This window comes from Nannobrachium achirus, assembly GCF_963921795.1.
Source record: "Nannobrachium achirus genome assembly, chromosome: 7".
Taxonomy (NCBI): domain Eukaryota; kingdom Metazoa; phylum Chordata; class Actinopteri; order Myctophiformes; family Myctophidae; genus Nannobrachium; species Nannobrachium achirus.
In genome coordinates, this window is record NC_137816.1 from 53,670,103 (window position 1) to 53,690,102 (window position 20,000).

Below are 20,000 nucleotides of genomic sequence, written 5' to 3' on the forward strand. Positions count from 1 at the left end.
AACCTCCTTTTAGAGCTTGCGGTAGGGCGTTTCACATGTTAGTGGTATAGCAGACAAATGAATTTGAGCCTTTTTTAGAGCCAAATCTGGGTTGAACGTGATTAAGACTGTGTTCCCTGACCGGGAATCGAACCCAGGCCGCTAGACCATCAGGGAGACAAACCTGCCAGGACCTGAGAAAGCTGCTTCTACATAAGCTTGGCGTTGCTCGATCCAGTAGTTTGTTCAAGATTAGCTCCGGACAGACGTACATACACACACTGCTGAAAGTCTTTAAAGGGCAATTTGGGCAATTTGTAACCCAAATCCTATCATTCTGTTCTAGACATGTAGATACAGTATGTACCTAGCTAGGTAAAACACTTTGTTAAATGTAGGTTGGCTGAGATCTTATAGAAAATGGTTAATTCAACATGGGCAAAGTTGCCCGTTTAAACCTTTCAGCAGTGGGAACCTTTAGCTGCTGACTCAATGCAGGAAAAAGCCTGACTATGCTCAATATGTGACATGCATCATGCTCAGCCTCCATCAGCTCTGCTCCTGCTCTAGCCTAGGGCTGTGTACCATGGAGTTGTCTTTTCTCCACAAGACAATGAAGAACATCTCTTTTGTCAATGCATGCTATAGCCTTAGGCTGGCTGGATCGTTTTCAACTATAATAATTAATTACAAGTTTTTACGATGTTTTGTATCAATGCAAATTTAAATCAGATTTTAAATCCTCAGCTCCACAAATGCTGTGTGCTCTCCCTCGCTGTCTCTCTTCTTTTCTCTCCTTCACCCACATTACAGACACACTTACATATTATGAGAGGGCGACACAGCATTACAAAGGTGGAGATTGGCATGCTCTGAAACATTGAAACATATGAAATATATTATATATATATATATATATATATATATATATATATATATATATATATATATATATGGAAACACCTCAAGACCCTGAACTGTTAGGCTAGGGCTCCACCAAAACGACGGCGTTGCGCCGGTGTCAAAAAATGAACCGGGGCGAATTTGAGCGTCAGGCGTTGATGCTGACGTCGGCGGTGGAGCACCCTTCATTAATTAAAACAGGAGCGTTCCCAGCGTTGACACGACGCTCGACGCGTCCGGTTGTCCTACCGGTTGTCCTACTGGTTGTCTTCATTTCTCATTATCATGAAAAAAATGTTAATATGTAATAAAACAATGATGCATTATTTTGTAAAAAACAACAAAAAGCTATATTAAATGTTTACATTACTGTATGACGCTGTAACATTTATGCACCTGGGTGATGTTTTTAGTTTTTTTAATACCAGATGGTAAACTGTAATCATCACTCAATCAGTTTGAAATCCTAGTGTGACATCTAATGCCATTACATTTTAATGAAGTTTCTTGACATTTGACATTGATTTTGGATCTTGAGGTCAATCTCAGAGCACTCTTGAGCTCACTCCACTTTGCCTTGGAACAGAGACTCATCCCTGGATCCTTTTAGCCTAAACGTTTGACTGTACCTCGTTTCTGTCTAATAAAATATTCAAGCAATCCACTACTTTGACTCCTGAGTCCTGACCCTAAAGGACTAAAGGCCCTGACACTGAAAGCGTCATGCACACGAGTGTCACTGATGTACGTCACCCCCAGGGGGGTCCCCAAATTATTTTGGGGGTCCCCAGATGATGAACTTAATGTGCAACATTGTTTTTCTCACTCAACAGTAATCAAACCTACATAAAATGTAAGTGTATAGAGGGTATATGCACATTTCTAAAGTGACAATTTAAGGACCTTTTAATACCTCTAGAAGCAAACATTTTGAAAATAGCCGATCTATATGCTCACAACGTTTCGCTTTGCAAGGCGTTGTGAGCTTGTAGATCTGCAATTTTCACAATAGAACCATGATACAAAATGTAATTCCTCAACTCTTAATGCTCGCCAGGGTAGGGTTCCCCAGTTAAAATATAATATTTTTTTATACAGGTCGGCGCGGCGCGGGCTGGGCCGGGCTCAAATTTCCACGTATATGACGGGCTATGGGTTGGGTCGGGCTTTTATAATCCGGTAGGCAAGCGCAGCGCAGTATCATGATGTCTCTGTGACTGTGTAAACTGCGCGCTCATAACTCTATGGCTGCACCGCTGCGCTGTTGCGCAACTTGACAGTTGAGCGTGAGTGTGTGTGACTGTGCTGTGTGTGCTGGTTGCTGTGGCGTGTGCATGCATGCGCTGCCAGCGCTGGTCGAGCAGAGCAGAGCGGAGGACATCGTTGAAACAGTCCACATACACTTTTTGTATCCTAATAATCATAATAGACGTTGTGTGAACGTTGTAGCTATGATAGCCTGTACGCCTGCTGCCTGATTTAGCGGCGGTCGTCAGCTGTGTTTTCCAACGAGGGTTTTTGATTGATTGATTGAAGAATTAGGCTCCAATGTTTATTTGTTCCATAATTAGCACGGTAGTTGCTACAATGTCTTTTATAAAGACAGTTGGAAAAGGACTCTGTTCTTAACAAATCACCAAATGAGCTTGCAACTAAACAATATACGCAAGCGCATCTTCTTTGCTGGATTAACGGCGGCGAAGAAGATGGTAGCTACGCGGTGGAAACCTCCTCATACGTTAACGTTTCGCCAGTGGGCCTTAACCTTTCTAGATATAGTATATTTAGAGCAGTCGATAGCAAGGTTACACGGAGCAAAAGAAGAAAACATTAATATGTGGTCGGACATTGCAGATAAGCTTAAGGCTATGATTCAAGAAATCACTATATAGTGGTAACAGCCTAGCACAGGCATGCACTATTGTACATTCCGTGTTGGTCCGGGGAAAGGGGGTGGGTGGGTTTTCTTTTCCTTTTCTTGTTTTGCTATTGTTTGTGTTGTTTGTCTGTTAATTGCATTTTTCTTTTGATTAATGTTTTACTTTTTCTTGTTCTATTCATATGTATGTCTCTAATTTCATGTTATGGAAAATAAAAATAATTGATAACAAAAAACAAAAACAAATCACCAAATGAGGAAAAAAGGCTGCTGCAGCAATTAAGCTTGTTTATAATGTCGGGCTGCGGGCTGTGTTGGTCTCCAATTGTCAATTATGTATCGGGCTTTGGGCCGAGCTCGGGCTGCCGTTCTGTGGGGTGGGTAACTTGGGCCGGGCTCACTTTTTTTAGGCCCGATCAAAGGCACAGTTCACATTGCAGGTTGATGAATAAAAATGTCTTCTCTATATATTCAGCACCGCAATCCTACTATAAATGCAAGAAATCTCTGTGCGTCTACGTGACTGTAGCTAGTTCACGCATCTCGAGAACTGTTCGGCTGACCGCCTTCAAACTCCTGAGGCTGTATAAACATACAGCCATTGTATAATATACCTGGCACCGTTGAGCATGTTATTTACTTTGATTCCGGGTGCTTCACTGAGGGTGACAGCATTCCCTGTTTGCCATGTAGGCTACCTCCTGAATCAGCATTATACCGTAATAACAAATAAAAGAGTGAATGCCCTCAAGGATGTTATTACTGTAGTAAGCCTTCTCAGCAGCAAAAAGCATTGGCACAGAACTACTGTAACGCAACTTCATAACATTTACACCACTCACTGCTAAAGGAAAGCCCAAAACATTATTATAGGCACTAGCCACCCTGCGCCGCTCAGGTTCTCATCTCACTACTTCCATCTAAAAAATGTTACCGAAGCATTACAATAAGTCACACACCACTGCAATAGTTCATAAAAATAACGGATTTAATCGATTATTGATAATTAAATAATGTGAGATTATGGATGGATGGAAATAAATAAATAAAAGAAAACTTGTGTAATTAATGTTTACATCTGAGTGGATTCTGTACATAAATGGAGGTCTATAGTGTTATTTGTTTGTTTTGGGACGGTGTGTTCTTTATGGTACAGTAGAGATGGCCAGAGGGCATACATATTTCATGTTATTATAATACACAGTATGACAATAAAGTTGAACTTGAACTTCACACCACCCCATCTTTCCTCCTCGGACATCAGTTTAGGTGCTGTAGCTGGTCTGCTAGAGCTCAGAATTACTTTTCCAAAGGGAAGATGTGCCATAATAGGGGGGCACTAGTGCAGTGGTTTTAAACTTTGTTTTGTCCAAGGCACACCAATAAGAATTGCGATGCAGATCAGCTATTTTCACTAATTTGTGTGAATTTAAAAATAAACACATGAATAAAGTTAATTACCTAATTAAATATGTTCACTGATGATGACATGCCCAAAACAGAGAATGAATGAGGTTAAAATATATTTTGCAGTAGGGTATAGATCTTCGGTGTTGGGAAATGAATGTGCGCAAAGTACAGATATAATAAATACAAATATACTTAATAACTTTTTGTGTTGTATTAATAATGTGTGGGTACACTTTTTGAGAAACACTGTACAAGTTCATTCTCACACTGTGCTCAACTGTGTTGGTTGTCAGTCAAGACCTGTGAGCTGAAGTACAATACTTTATTTATCTAATATAATAGTCAAGAGATCTGATAACATTCCACACATTCTATCATTCTCTCCTATAGGGACACTGCAGTGCTTACCAATGACTATAAAAGACACACAAAACTCTACTGTTGGAATGAAACAGCACAGAATGTAACCTTATCACCTGTCTGAAAAAACAAAGATAGCATTGCTGTGCACTTGATTGAGGTGGGCTATTGAAACAGTGCTATCAAAGCCAGGGTAAGAGGTGATGCTTTTGCAATATTTCAGTCTTAAGCCATTATTCTGTGGATTGGTGACTTGCAACATGTGTTATGCTCTCTCTCTCTCTTTCACGCACGCACGCGCGCGCACACACACACACACACACACACACACACACACACACACACACACACACACACACACACACACACACACACACACACACACACACACACACACACACACACACACACACACACACACACACACACACACACACACACACACACACACACCTCAGCTGCACTCTCAGTAAAATGCCTCCGTTATCTGCTATAGCACATACTGTATAGGGCTGGGCAATTAACCGAAAATATATCTAAACCAATCTTTACACAATCTTTTACATTGGGTTTGAATAGGAAGGGGGCGTGTCTGATAAAATGCATATCATATCTAAATACTGAGTCGAGCAACTTAAATACTGTCTGGGGGCTCACAAAAGCCTGAGTAGACGTCACTGTAAAATGACTCCAAACATTGAAATAGCCCTTTAATCTTAATAGAATAATCAGGAAGCAGGTTCACTAAAATCCTTCACTAGTCATAATCCAGGCAATAGTTAGAAATAATCATTATATTGATTTGAAGTCACCCAGCCTGACTTCATTAAACTGTTGTACTGTAACATCACAACAATCTCTCTATCTAAAATTACACAGGCTTGGCCTATATAAAAGCAGACACACACACACACACACACACACACACACACACACACACACACACACACACACACACACACACACACACACACACACACACACACACACACACACACACACACACACACACACACACAATTTTCTTTAACAGTGTGGGGCAGGAGGAGGATACATTAGTTCTGCATGACTGTGTTCTAACAAGGTTGGAACAACGTCCCTCTCCACACCAAGCTCACATAACCTCTCTGTCTGAGACAAAGCTCAGGTCCATATTTCAACTTTTTATGTTGCTATGTTAATAAATACATAACCTTCATCATCCAGATGTTTGTATGTTAATAAACACGTAACCTCCATCCACATGTTTCTAGGACAGGGGTCTAGAGGACGGGACGGGTCTTCAACGTTTTCAGGCCACGGACCCCTTAGTCGAGAGAGAGATGAAGCAGGGACCCCCCCCCCCCCCCACAACCTGTTCATGGATTCCATAGTTTCATTGTTTGACAGCACGATCATCAGTGTATTTTGGATTCATGTCAATTTGTGTATTCAGATATTTAACCACTTGAACGTCAATACTTAACTCATTTAGTGCTCCTGAAATTAACGGATTAAAATGTCCAGCGTGCCTCCCGCAGGCTGCATCCACAACCGTTGTCTTATTTTGAAGGCCAGAAGTCCATAGCGCAAACACTTCCGGTTTGACGTCATCGCGTCATTCACAGGAAGCGGTCATCGTCAACATATGGTTGTGTAATGGCGGATCAGTGCTTTTCAACATGTGTTATATAAGCGAGAATCTACTGCCATCCTCCCTTTAAAAGTGTTGTTTTGAGATAATGGACATTAAAGATGAGATTCCCCGTCTGCCTCAATGTTATGGGATTACTATTTTGTGCTCGTGGATCCGTGATGATGATGAATCGGCGAGGGCGATCGTGTCAGGACCTTCCGGCACCAACAGGTAATAGAGTACCGCCGTTACAGTAATAGAGTATTTTTCACGAGTATTCTCGGGATCGGCGCTAATTGAGTTAATAAACTTGACCTTTCACTCTGTACTTTTTTCCCCATCTACACCAAACCTCTTTTTGCCGAAAATAGCCGATCTACAAGCTCACAACGCCTCGCAGCTGTAGATCAGCTATTTTCGGCTAAAGTTCTCAGAATGTGGACACTGGGGTTCAAGTGGTTAATATAAAAAAGGAAAAACAAATCTATCACTCAATGATTTGGAGGACCCCCTGTAGTAACTCTGGGGACCCCCTAGGGGTCCCGGACCCCCTGTTGAAGACCCCTGGTCTAGGGGACATTTTCAGGCCAAGGACCCCTAAGCTGAGAGAGAGATGAAGCAGGGACCTTCACAACCATTTCATTGCGACCGTCAGGGAGCAGTTTACTATGAAAACCTCCACCGGCCGTCCGTCCGTCACACGTCACACCTTTGTTTGTGTACGGTGTGATGTCATATATCTTCAGTATGACATCACACCACATGTGTACACAAACCTTTGTGTACGTTGCTGTGGCAACAGTCTGTTGTTGCTGGTCTGTTAGTGTACGTTAGCAACCACCTTAGCAACCATGGTTTTACCCTAGCAACCAACTGTTTACCCTAGCAACCAACTGTTTACCATAGCAACCATGTTTTTTTACCCTAGCAACCAACAGGGCTTAAATGGATTCTGTTAGGGATCTCCATATATGGGCATAAAAGGGATTCTGTTAGGGATCTCCATATATGGGCATAAAAGGGATTCTGTTAGGGATCTCCATATATGGGCATAAAAGGGATTCTGTTAGGGATCTCCATATATGGGCATAAAAGGGATTCTGTTAGCTGTTAGTGATCTCCATATATGGGCATAAAAGGGATGCTGTTAGGGATCTCCATATGGGCATAAAAGGGATGCTGTTAGGGATCTCCATATATGGGCATAAAAGGGATGCTGTTAGGGATCTCCATATATGGGCATAAAAGGGATTCTGTTAAGGATCTCCATATATGGGCATGAAAGGGATTATGTTAGGGATCTCCATATATGGGCATAAAAGGGATTGTATCCCAGATGATGCCCTGTTAGGAGATCCACACTAACAGAATCCATATATGGTCCTACCGACAGCTGCTATAAGCCAACCCTGGCGATAAGGTCTGAGTCGAAGAAATGCTTCTTTCCTGGCAAGAATTGCCCCTTTATACTGTAGGGCTCGTTTGTGTATTGTATGACATCACGCCACATCTTCGGCTGAGGACTGTGTGATGTCATCATATCTCCATATATGGAGACATAAGGGTGTTTTTAATGAATCTATCATGGTTAAAATGGAGTTTGAAGTTACAATGAGTGTGTGTGGGGAGAGGGCCTGGGCCTGCCGGAGGGCCAGATAACATTTACATCAAATATCTAAATACTGAATGAAGAAAATTAAAAACTGTTCAGGGTGTTCATACAAGCCTGATTAGACCGTACAATGACAAAAAGTTTTTTTGAAAGTGGAATATCCCTTAAGTCTGACCTCACAAGCCCCATATTTGGACACGAACAACATATAACTCCATATGTTAAACAGTTGGTTGCTAGGGTAAAAAACATGGTTGCTATGGTAAACAGCTGGTTGCTAGGGTAAACAGTTGGTTGCTAGGGTAAAAAACATGGTTGCTATGGTAAACAGTTGGTTGCTAAGGTAAAAACACATGGTTGCTATGGTAAACAGTTGGTTGCTAGGGTAAACAAATGGTTGCTATGGTAAACTCTGAGCACTCCTTGGGTATCACTTACGTTGGCTGTTCCAGAGTTACCTCCCTGCAAGGCTTGTGCCTCTATCCAGCTGATTTGCACGCAAACGAGTGGGCGCGCTTCCAGAGGATCAACAACAACAAAAAGCAGCAAGAACACAAAGCCATTGACAAGGCCCTGCAGAAAATGCATGACACGCTGCTGCGCCACACTCAGCACCCCTAAAAACCAGTACTTGGGATTTGTTGATGTAAATGTTCACATAGAGTGTAATAATTGGTAAAACAAACTTTTGGCCTATTTGTGGAGATAAGCGACCAACGGTCGCTTATCTCCCGATTAGGGAGTCTTACTGGTAGATTCCATATACCGGTAGTTTCGTTTGACAGCATGATCATCAGTGTATTTTGGATTGGATGTCAATTTGTGTTTTCAGATATTTATACTTAATAAACTTGACCTTTCACTCTGTACTTTGTGTGCTCTTTTTTCCCCTCTACACCTAACCTCCTTGCCGAAAATAGCCAATCTACAAGCGCGAGGCGTTGTGAGCTTGTAGATCTGCTATTTTAGCCGATCCACAAGCCGATCTAATAGCCGATCTACAAGCTTGTAGATCTGCTATTTTTGGCTCAAGTTCTTAGAATATGGACACTGGGGTTCAAGTGGTTAATATAAAAAAATCACACCCGTGTGAACTGAGCGGTGGTTTACCCCCCCCCCCCCCCCCCTCCCCCCTTCCCCCTTCCTCCCTGTGTGTGTGTGTGTGTGTGTGTGTGTGTGTGCGTGCGTGTGTGTGTGTGTGTGTGCCTGGCCTGGCCTGGCCTGAAAACAGTGCCCCTCCCTTAACATGTGTGGCCCTAAAAGGTACTACACCACAGGCTTGAGGCTACATACAGACCCACCCACCCACATACACGGACACATACACGGATACACGGAGACACACACGGCCACGCTATGGAGACGGTGTGACCACCGCTCAAAAAGGACAAAAGCAGTGCACAGGTTGGGAATGTAACCTTGAAGCAGCATCAAAGTTATTCACCGTCGTTGGGCGGTGAATAACATATTCTGACATGAATAAAAATAACATGACTCTCCCCTGGCTCTCTCTCTCTCTCTCTCTATCTATCTTCCTCTTGTCTTTCTTCCCTTCATAATCTGTACTTCTCCATTTCCCTCCCATCTCTGTATCCCTCTGTTATTCTACCCAGGTCCTCTCTCACTCTCTCCCCTCATCTCTCACTCCATTTCCCCCACTTCCTCATTTGCTTTCCATAACTTTGTCCTTTCTTTCTTTCCCTACTCCAGCATTCTTCCCTCATCTCCCACTTAGGCCTGTCACAGTTATTACATAATCACCTGAGCAGTTATTTTGCACAATTGTCAGAATTGTTTCCATTCATCTGTGCAAATTAATCTGTTATAATGTTCTTAAATAAAATTAAAAAAGACTGGTCATATAATTTCTTTGCAAATTATGAGTTATTTTTCTGTATTTTGTTTAGAAAAACGTAAAGAACGCTTGTAATATTCTAAGACCAGGGGTTACATTTGTAACCCATTAATTACAGCTATTTGTATGACATTTAATATAGCCTGATAATAGTTTTTTTCACACACCTACACCTACACCTACAGTACACACACACATACTCACGCTTAGGAATGGTGTGACCGCCGCTCAAAAAGCAGTTGTCTAAGTGAATGATGGATAGGGCTGTCACGATTATGACATTTTACATGACGATTATTTGTCGATTTAATTGTGTTTTTGTCGTAGACAATTACATTTCAGTTTGGTTTTTAGGCTTTGAAGTTGCACATGGCAGATATGACACATAACCTAAATATACAGATTGATAGTGGAAATAGCCGATCTACAAGCTCACAACGCGTCGCGATGCGACGCGTTGTGAGCTTGTAGATCTGCTATTTCCACTATTTTTTACTTTTTTTTAAAATATATGAAAATGTTTCAACGTGGAAACGATTATGACGATTATGAAAAATAATCACGATTATTTCAAAAAATCACGATTAGACAATTATGTCATAATTGTGACAGCCCTAATGATGGATGGATGGATGGATGGATGTGGTGTCTCACCGGGTCGGTCAGCATGGTGCGGAGGTGCGAGGCCAGCGCCAGCACGGCCAGCGAGTTGAAGGCGGCGCCGTTGAGCAGCGAGTACCAGAAGTCGTCGGAGGGCAGCAGCATGACGAAGTTCACCACGAACTCTGCATACAGGACCAGGAACCACGTGACGCCGGCACACACCATGCCACAGCTGTCCTGTATGTAGGGGTGCAGCACTTAGTTCATCCAACTCTCATTCAAAATGTAAATTCATTGATTGGAGGGGTGTAAAATGTAACTTGTTTCTTTTTTTTTTAAACTGTGAAAATAGCACATCTGCAACATTGTTTTACGACAAAAAAATAGAGCTTAAGTGTGGTTGATCATAATAATCAATTAAGTTGTTTATTATAAAATATTTTCACAAATTAATTGATATACTGTATCTATCTAGTGTATACAGTATATTAAATGAAACGTATATATATATTAGGGCTGGGACTTTAACTGATTAATTGCGATGAATTAATTACAGAAAATTAACGCGATTAAAAAGATTAACGCATTTTAATCGCGCTTAGTTTTTGCACCACAGAACCTTCAGTTTCGGGCATACCGACAATAGCGATGCACCAACCAAGAAGAGACAACAAACGCAAAGGGAGAAGTAGCCGATCAGATCAGAACATCCTTTCTTGATCATTCGATTAAAAGGAATCGATAGAAATCTTGAAGAAAAGAATAGTTTCTGCCCTACCTGTATGAACCAAACGGTGCGGTTCCCAGCCACATGTCCCACATGCGTGCCCCCCACCACCACCCCAGGGGCCAGGGGTCCCGCCTCCAGGTCCCCGTCCCCTGACAGTAGCGGGTGGTGTTGGTCCATGTCCCGTAGCCGGTGGCCAGAAGACTGCATCCTGCTCTGTGGAGAACCCAGGGAGGACACCAGATTATTCACAATCACAATCACAAATCTAAAGCACAGTAGAAAAGGCAATGGATAGAATAATCTCTAAGAAAATAATGGATAGTTGTGGGCCTACTGTCATATTAGTCTACTATAGCCTACCACATGCAGGGCCAAAGCAAAAGCAGTACAAAGGAATTACAAAATGAATAACAAAGAGTGTAACAGAATTCAACCAAAAACTATCAAATACAACTAAAAACATCTGCCAATACCATGTTAATACTCAGGACATAGACATCTGAAATCCTGTACAGAGATAAGGTGATCCAATTTGGTAAAACAAGCTCAAAGTGCCTGCCTCAGTTCAAACAGCAAGTACGGTACAGCACCAACCATTTCTGTAAGCATGAATTATAACTGTTCTGTCACAATGAAAACTTAGTATTACTTAGTACTTAGCACAAAATAGTAAACATAGCCACTTTAAACCTGGCTCACAATGCCTGTAGATCAGCTATTGTTGCACACCACCATTCCATTTCGTAAAGTAAAGCCCTGCGTCATCATACAAGACTGTCACACAAAAAGTGAAAATAGCAGATCTACACACAACACTTCGCACCGCGAGGCATTGTGTGTAGAACTGCTATTTTGATAAATACAAAACGAACGGTTTTGGACATACAAGGTTTCCACCTGACAACAACAATATGAGTCAATATGGCCTCAGTCTGATGCATTTCTATTGATCACAGCCCAGTCATCTCTTGGAAGAGTTGAAAGGCCTCTGAAATAGCATCATCGGAAACCAATACAAACACAATGTTGCTTTTCTGATGGTCAAAGGAACATTTAAAACGTGGGAGACATCCTTGTGGCCATGTCATTACATAGAACACATCATCTACAAGCTCATAATGTCACAACTAGGGCTGTCACAATTATTACATAATCGTCTAATCGCAATTATTTTACATAATCTCGATTATTTTTCATAATCGTCATAATCGTGAATGTTGAAAATGTTTCATATATATATTTTTTTAAAGTAAAAAATAGTGGAAATAGCAGATCTACAAGCTCACAACGCGACGCATCGCGGCGCGTTGTGAGCTTGTAGATCGGCTATTTCCACTATCAATGTTAGTAGAAAGTTGTCAAATATGTCCATTATTTCTTTGTATATTTAGGTCATGTGTCTTATCTGCCACGTGCAACTTCAAAGCCTAAAAGCTAAATAGAAATGTAATTATCAACGACAAAAACACAATTAAATCGTTAATCGCAATTATTTGAGCGACAATTAATCGTCATGTAAAATGTCATATCGTGACAGCCCTAGTCACAACGCATTGTGAACGTTTGAAACAGAGATTAGGTGGTTAACAACCCTGGCCTGCACAATGCACATTGATGTGATCAGTTTTGGTAAACGTTGGCCAATTGCATGAATTTTCATAGTGGATCCAGGGATCCTTAAGGGATGCCCAGCAAAAGTAGTTAATATATAACAATAACTTTAACCACTTTTGGCGGTTGGCTGGGTTTATTTTACCATACTAGTGGAAGCTAACTCGGTCTATAGATTACGGTTGCAACTATTCATTATCTTCTTATCCATTATTCTACCGAATCTAATAATCAAGAAGCATGTTTTTTTTATAATGTTTAATAATTAATTAAGTCAGTCTGATTAACCACCTGAGTCTTATTTTATACTTGTACAACTGTAAAATACTAATAGCTCACCCACAAGCTCACAATGTGTCGTTGTGTGCTGTTATTTTGGGGATTTTAGAAAATCTAATATTTTACTAAAATCGCTGAAATCGATTATTATGATTAACCGTAGCACCGCTACTACATATGATTTAATATACAAGACGGTTACATCGACCTCCAGGATCAGTTTCCTAAAGGGACCATCGATTCATCCTCAACCACGGTCATAGTTAGTCTCAGGTTGGTCCGTGGTGTTCTTTCTTTGTCCTTGACATGACGATCACTGATGGAGGCACAAGCTTATTTCAGTGACTCACTGAAATAAGGGCCTTGAGCTCCCATGCAGAGTTGAGCCTGAGGTGGACCCTTGTCAGTTTGATTTGTGTTTTGTTTGGTTTTCCTCCTGTGGATTATCTGGATTCTCAGTTCACATGAATTTTCCATCGCCCAAAGTGCTGTTTAATGAACATCACCTCTCAGTGGGAGAAGAAAAAGGCTGAAACACTGCAGCTTCTTGTTCTTTTGATCTTCATCTCGCTTACTCTGCCACCACTCTCTCACCTATTCTTTTCTGTCATCTTTTGCCTCCCTCTCCCCTTCTTCAGGTCCCACGCACTCTTTTCTAGTAATAATAATTGACAAGCCATGACTGCAGGACATACTGTGTCAGTGATTACACAGGCAGACCAATGGGAAATGTCCTGAATCTCCTGGTCTGTACAGAGTAATGAACATCTTAAATATACAATGTCATATAGTCGCTTCTGGCTGAAAACCTTGTTTGTCCAAAAACTTCGATTTTCGGGAAATGTTAAAAAGAACCTGTGTTTCAATAGATCCAATGAAGTTATTATTTAATCCGCAGACACACTTAACAGGCCATTCATTTACAAAAACACAAAGCTGAAATATGAAGATTAAGATTTCTGCCCGACAGCGACAATATGACAGCAAACATATACAGTACATTAGCTGGCTATTTTTCATCATAAGAGAAAGCAAGGTCTTTAAAGCGCCTTTCAGATGGAGCGCGGGTGCCGCAGGGCCCCTAAACTTCTTTGCGCGGCCAAAATAACCGCCCGCCTCTCATTGAAAAAAGATTACTAGGACGCTGCAACCGCGCTCCGTCTGACAGGCGATTAAGGCTGATTTTGTAACAAAAACGAAAGACAAGCTGTTATAGCCGATCAACCCCAAATAATCTACCCATTAGCCAATATAATCACATCCGGCATAGCGACAGTAAACTCTGACAGTGGCGAGATATCTACCAGTGGGTTCAGCGAGTGCAGCCATGCGCTAAACTCAATAAGCCAGGCTTGCTGAAGCCTTTAAAAACAAATTGCAAAAGTGACAACTCCCAAGAGAAATAAAATCAGCCAAGGACACGTCACACTAACTCCTACAATATTTCCCCCCTTAGAAGACATCATTCACAAACACTGGCACATATATCCACAGACTATACCCACAGGCTTTTAGAACATCCCAAGGTCCAGAATCAGACTCAGCTTTATTGTCACATCACAGGTTTACAGAAGTGGTGGAAGAAGTACTCAAGATATCTTTTTGCACAAGTAAAAGTAGCAATGCCATTGCCATTAGAGGATCAGCCCACGTTAGAAGGTTTGGGGATAAAACAAGAGAGACAAGGTTGAGATGGTTTGGACTTATGCAGAGGAGACTCAGGAGAGATGAGGGGAGAAGGATGCTGAAGACGGAAGGGAAATAGCCGAAAGAAGGAGAATAAAAGTATATAAATACTCTCTATAAATTCTACAAGCTCACAGCGCAACGCATGCAGTCCACACCACTTGGGAGTTAAGCACTATTTCTTGGACTTTTTATTATACTGCATACTGTATGTTGTAGGCTAGATCAGTGGTTCTCAAGCATTTTCATGGCCCAAATTAATATTTATTTGGCCGCAGACCTCCATCTGAAGAGATCTTGTGCCAGGGAGGGAGCCCCATACAAGATTTGTGTTGTTGAAAATGTTCAGGATTTTTCTAAATGCTTCAAAAAGAACCAATTTACAATGTCACAACGCGTTGCACTGTGACCTGTTGTGAGCTTGTAGATTGGGTATTTTCGAATAGTCTAAATCTGCAAAGAAACTATAGCTAAAGCTGTCAAATAATTATTATAAGTATTTGACTGAGTTGTAGTGGAGTAGAATTATAAAGTAAGTATCAAAGAAAAGTAGAAACTCCAGTAAAGTACCCCAGAATTGGACTTAAGTGCAATACTTGTAATGTAAATGTACTTAAATGCAAATTTATCTGTGATACGCCTGATCCGACAGTTTTTATCGAAACCATGTGATGTACAGTATCGTCTAACTATTAATTTACCAAATGTCTGTCCGCCATCTGTCTGCATGCTGACTTCACTGATACTAAACAGTGTCACCACCATGGTAACAGCCACATGTTGAAACAATGCCCACATTTGGAGATGACTGACATCACTGATACTAAACAGTGCCCAAATCTGATATACCCGCATGCTGAAACAAATGTCCAAAGCAAAAAACACAATTATGTTTCACAATCACAATTATTTGTGAGACAATTAATCATCAAGTAAAATGCCATGATCGTGACAGCTCTATCTGTAACCAATATGCTTTGCAGAGCAGTTTTCTGTGGTTCACTCCACACAAATAATGATCGTTTCTATCGGGTGGAAACCTTGTCCAAAACCGTTCCTTTTTGCTTATTACTTTCAAAACATTTAAACATTGTGGAAATAGCAGATCTGCAAGCTCACAAAGCGTCTCATTGCGATTCTTGTATGTAAGTATGGCATTCATTTAAGGGGGAAAAAACATAAAAAAGTTTAAATAAGGAGATACAAGGTTTCTGCCTAGCCTAAGCATGCGCACAAGCATTTCAACTGGCTAATTGTGGGAGTTAGTTACTGGGATGGGATTTGAGATCACACACCACGAGTGCACAATTTAGAATTAATTGGCATATATTATATAAATAACGAGTACAAGCTTATTCATTGCCATATGCCTGGAGAACCACATTAATCCTGGCTTGTTATTCATTATAATTTTTTTTTCAATACATTTTCAAAAATAGCGAAAATAGCAGATCTACAAGCTCACTCACAACCCATCACAATGTGTCACTAGAGCTTGTAAATCGTCTATTTTCACTTGTTGTCGTATGCCTACGTATATAAAGCTTAATATTTCCCATTAGTCTCAGTTTGTCCCCTGACTTTTTTGTTGCTGTATCAGTTTCATGCATGCAGGCCCCAGAAGTGGAGACAAACAGTTAAGAACCTTTCGGTGACTTGAAGTCTATAGAGCGGCGCTGCCTAGGAGAGCAAATCTGTCATGTCTTTCTGCCAGTAGCCAGCCAGGCTGCCATCCAAACCTCCCCACACTACTGTTGGTTTCTGCTTACATCCAAAGAAAAGGGGGACATTCAGCATGTTTGCATATCAATGGCAGGGTAGTGGGAACGCTTGTTTGTGTAGGGGAGAGAAGGAAAAAGGCAGAACGAGAGCCGTGGCGTGGACTGAATGAAGACAGACTGGAGAGAGCTGCATAGTCAGAAGCAGCCCAGACAGATGCCAGAGGGCCTGGAACTCAGGGAGGTCCCTGGTCTCTGAACGACTCATTTCATCCTTCATGAGGAGAGGGAGGGATTCAAGGGGAACAGGGAGTCAATTAAATACAGATAAGAGAGTGCACTACTGTATATCGTCGCTGCCGGGTGGAAACCTCGAATGTCCAAAACCGTTCAGGAAATGGACAAAAGAAACTGTGTTCCGATCATAGACTGTAGAGGTTCCGATGGATCCAATGTAGTAATTATTTACAAGCTCTTGTTAATACTTTTCATTGGTTCAATATGAATTTTCACACAGAAACACTGTTCTACAAGCTCACAGTGTGTCACGCTATGTTTATGTGACAAAAGTATGGTATTCATTTACAAGGCTTGGTTGGATGGCAAACACTGCTCTGTTCAGTGCCAGTGGGCAACACTACTGGTCAGTTCCCAGGCTTTAATGTGTGTGTGTGTGTGTGTGTGTGTGTGTGTGTGTGTGTGTGTGTGTGTGTGTGTGCGTGCGTGCGTGCGTGCGTGCGTGCGTGCGTGCGTGCGTGCGTGCGTGCGTGCGTGCGTGCGTATGTCTGTGTCTGTCTGTGTGCAGGGCAAATGAAAATTTGCATCTGTGCTCAGCAACTTTCCCTGGGTAAAGAAAAAAAAAGACAAGAAAGGAAGGTGGGTGGGTTGGAGGGCTAGCTTTTGCTGGATGAACCCATCAGCTAAGAGAGGTTTTATACTTAATGTGCGTCTTAATGCACGCTGAAAAGAATAATCAGGCTTCATCAATGACATAAACACATAGCTGTAAAGAGGGAGGTGGTTCATCATTGGGTCAGTTTCTCAGTGTTTCTCAGTGTTCTCGGTCTTGACTAGGTGCCAGGCCAGTCCTTAATGGCACAGTGTGGCACCATGCCAAGGACATCATTCCTTGGGGTGTTCACAAAAACCCATGCTTCTCCTACATTCTAAAGAGGTAGAGGAGAACTTGCGGGTTGTGTTTTGGGGCTCTGAGATATACTTTGTGTTTAAAGCGAGGGTCGTGCTGTTGCCTTAAAGTGCAAAAGAAAATTATATTGACATTTATTCATTGAAGACTCAAGCATTTTCATGGCATGGGCTTCCAAATTAAATTCTTTCCTTGCAAGTCTGCAGTCCACACCACTTAGTTAAGCAGTACTTCTTGGGATGTTTTTGCCATACTGTATATACTGTATGTTGTAGGCTAGGTCAGTGGTTCTCAAGCATTTTCATGGCAAGGACTTCCAAATATATATTTATTTGGCCGCGGAGCCCATCTGAAAAGATCTTGTGCCAGGGAGCCCCATAGGAGATTTGTGTTGTTACCCATGTTCAGGACTTTTCCAAATGTCTCAAAAATAAATGTACACTGCACTGTCACAACCTTTTTACCTTTGAAGACGGGCTCAGGACAGACTTTGAAATGTTCATTGAACTACATACTGTATAGGTTGTTATTTAACCCATATCGTTACTGTCGGGCAGAGACTTTGTATCTCCAATCATATTTCAACTTTTAATGTGTTATTGTCTCCACCAGCCGAAGGCTGAGGGAGAGTATGTTTTCCCCTCCGTCCGTCCGTCCGTCCGTGCGTCCGTGCGTGCGTCCGTCCGTCCGTGCGTGCGTCCGTGCGTCCTCGCAGTTTGTGAGCAGCTAATCTCAGTCACCGTTGGCCCGATCGCTGCCAAACTGAGCACACACACTCCCTGGATGCCAATCTAGAACCTCTGCCCCACATTTTTCAAATCAGCCTCATGGTGGCGCTATAACAGGCCGATTTGTGTGGCCTGGTTGTTACCAGCTAATCTCCGGCGCCGTTGGCCCGATCGCTGCCAAACTGAGCACACACACTCCCTGGATGCTAATTCAGAACCTCTGCCCCACATTTTTTAAATCAGCCTCATGGTGGCGCTATAACAGGCCGATTTGTGTGGCCTGGTGGAGACCTGTGCTCGGAAGAGCACTGCTTCTAGTTCTTTTTGTAAATGAATGCCTTACTTCGTCGTACAAGAGTGTCTCACCCTCTTCTTTGGAGACATCCAGGGTTGTCTTCTCCTCAAGGGCCCTCGTGCATCCATGAATGGATTCCTGAAGAAGCTTGTTCATTCCTTTCCCTTCCTTTTCCTCTGTCTTCTGATGCACTGTGCCCTCCATAGGTTGGCAAGACTTCTTCTGATCTCATCTAAGAGAACATTCCCAACCTCTTTCTCAGACTCCTCTGCTTTCCGCAAACGCTTGCGGAGCTGTCTTCTCCTTGCCACCAGGTCATCGAGTTGTTTCTACTACCTCCTCCACCTTTGTCCTTTCTGCTGCTTCTCGCCATACCTGTTGCTGCATTCTTCTTACAAGATCTCCCCGAACAGGTTTAGCTTGGCTTCCACTGAACCCCATAGTTTGCACTTTGAACACTTTGCAGCATTGATTTGTGAAGACTTTATTTGAAGTTTGCATAGGAAAAGGTACAGTTTCACAACAGTACAGTTCACTGGTACACAGTCAACTAAAAGGATAAACAGCTCAAGAAATCTTTGGGCTTGTTTCCATTGGGGTCCTTCTTTAACTCATATAACATAAGCCGCACCCACATTTCCTGAGGATCTTCTCTTTTGCCAGCGACCTTGTGTTTCTTTACCGCTTGGTCCGTCCTTGTAGGCCCTTCTTCCATCCTGCCTCTCAAAGGGCCTTCGGGCTGTTTGCTTTGTTTTGTTTTAGTTCTTGCTTTGTGATCCTCCTCTTGGGAAACTGGAGGGTAGGGTTCCTAGCCCGCCTATCCCAGTTCCGGTGCAACCAGTCTCTCCTGGCTGTCCTCCAGTCTTCCCTGGACTCTCTGGGGAGCCAGACGGTGCAAAACCACCAGAGAATGCCCAGAAGAAGCCAAGAAAGCAAGCACCCGGCTCTGGTTGAGGCGACGAGACAAGGCTTGGGGAGTAACATCTACTGTAAATAGGTTGAGCTGCAGGGGGTGTCAGGGAGACGTCCCTGTGCACTGCCCCACCACCAGACACCAGTAGATGTTCTGGGATAAGGGGCCAAACATCTATGAGCGGTGCAGTGTTGGACTACAAGGACTTGGTGTGCGTAGCATTCTCATGCACAATACTGTACATTGGTTCAATATTTATAAAACAGCAACACTTAACCACCTTGATTGACGCGTGAGCTTGCAGATCAGCTATTTTTACGAAAATAAATTAATAATAAAATAAAACATTGAGAAATGAAGATACAAGGTTTCCGCCCAACAGCAATGGTCTCCATATACGTCCCAAAACTGTTATTTTTCAGGATTCAAATTAAGCTTGTAGATCTGCTACCTTTGATGCTTTTGTGTGACTGTGACGCTATGAAGTATGGCATTCATTTACGAAAAAAAACGTTAAAGGTTAAAATATGGAGATAAGAGGTTTCTTCCCGACAGCAATGATATACCATTAGCCTGGCAGAGGTGGTGTCTACTGTCTAGCGTCCACAGTGATTATAGGAAAAGATAGCTCAGCCTGGAAACACTGGCCAGTGAAATGGGTTTCGATTGGCTAAGTG

The 20,000-nt window shown here is 42.2% G+C and overlaps 1 protein-coding gene across 1 annotated transcript in view; it reads right to left on the reverse strand.

The window, feature by feature from the left end:
* Nucleotides 1–20,000, reverse strand: part of zdhhc7 (zDHHC palmitoyltransferase 7) — a 36,475-nt gene that overhangs the window by 10,702 nt on the left and 5,773 nt on the right. The window contains exons 3-4 of the mRNA XM_080729783.1: nucleotides 10,995–11,159; nucleotides 10,268–10,453 (exon numbers count right to left, since the gene is read on the reverse strand). Of these exons, the coding sequence (XP_080585909.1) occupies nucleotides 10,268–10,453; nucleotides 10,995–11,153 (345 nt within the window). The 5' untranslated portion in view covers nucleotides 11,154–11,159. The remainder of the gene's footprint in view (nucleotides 1–10,267; nucleotides 10,454–10,994; nucleotides 11,160–20,000) is intronic.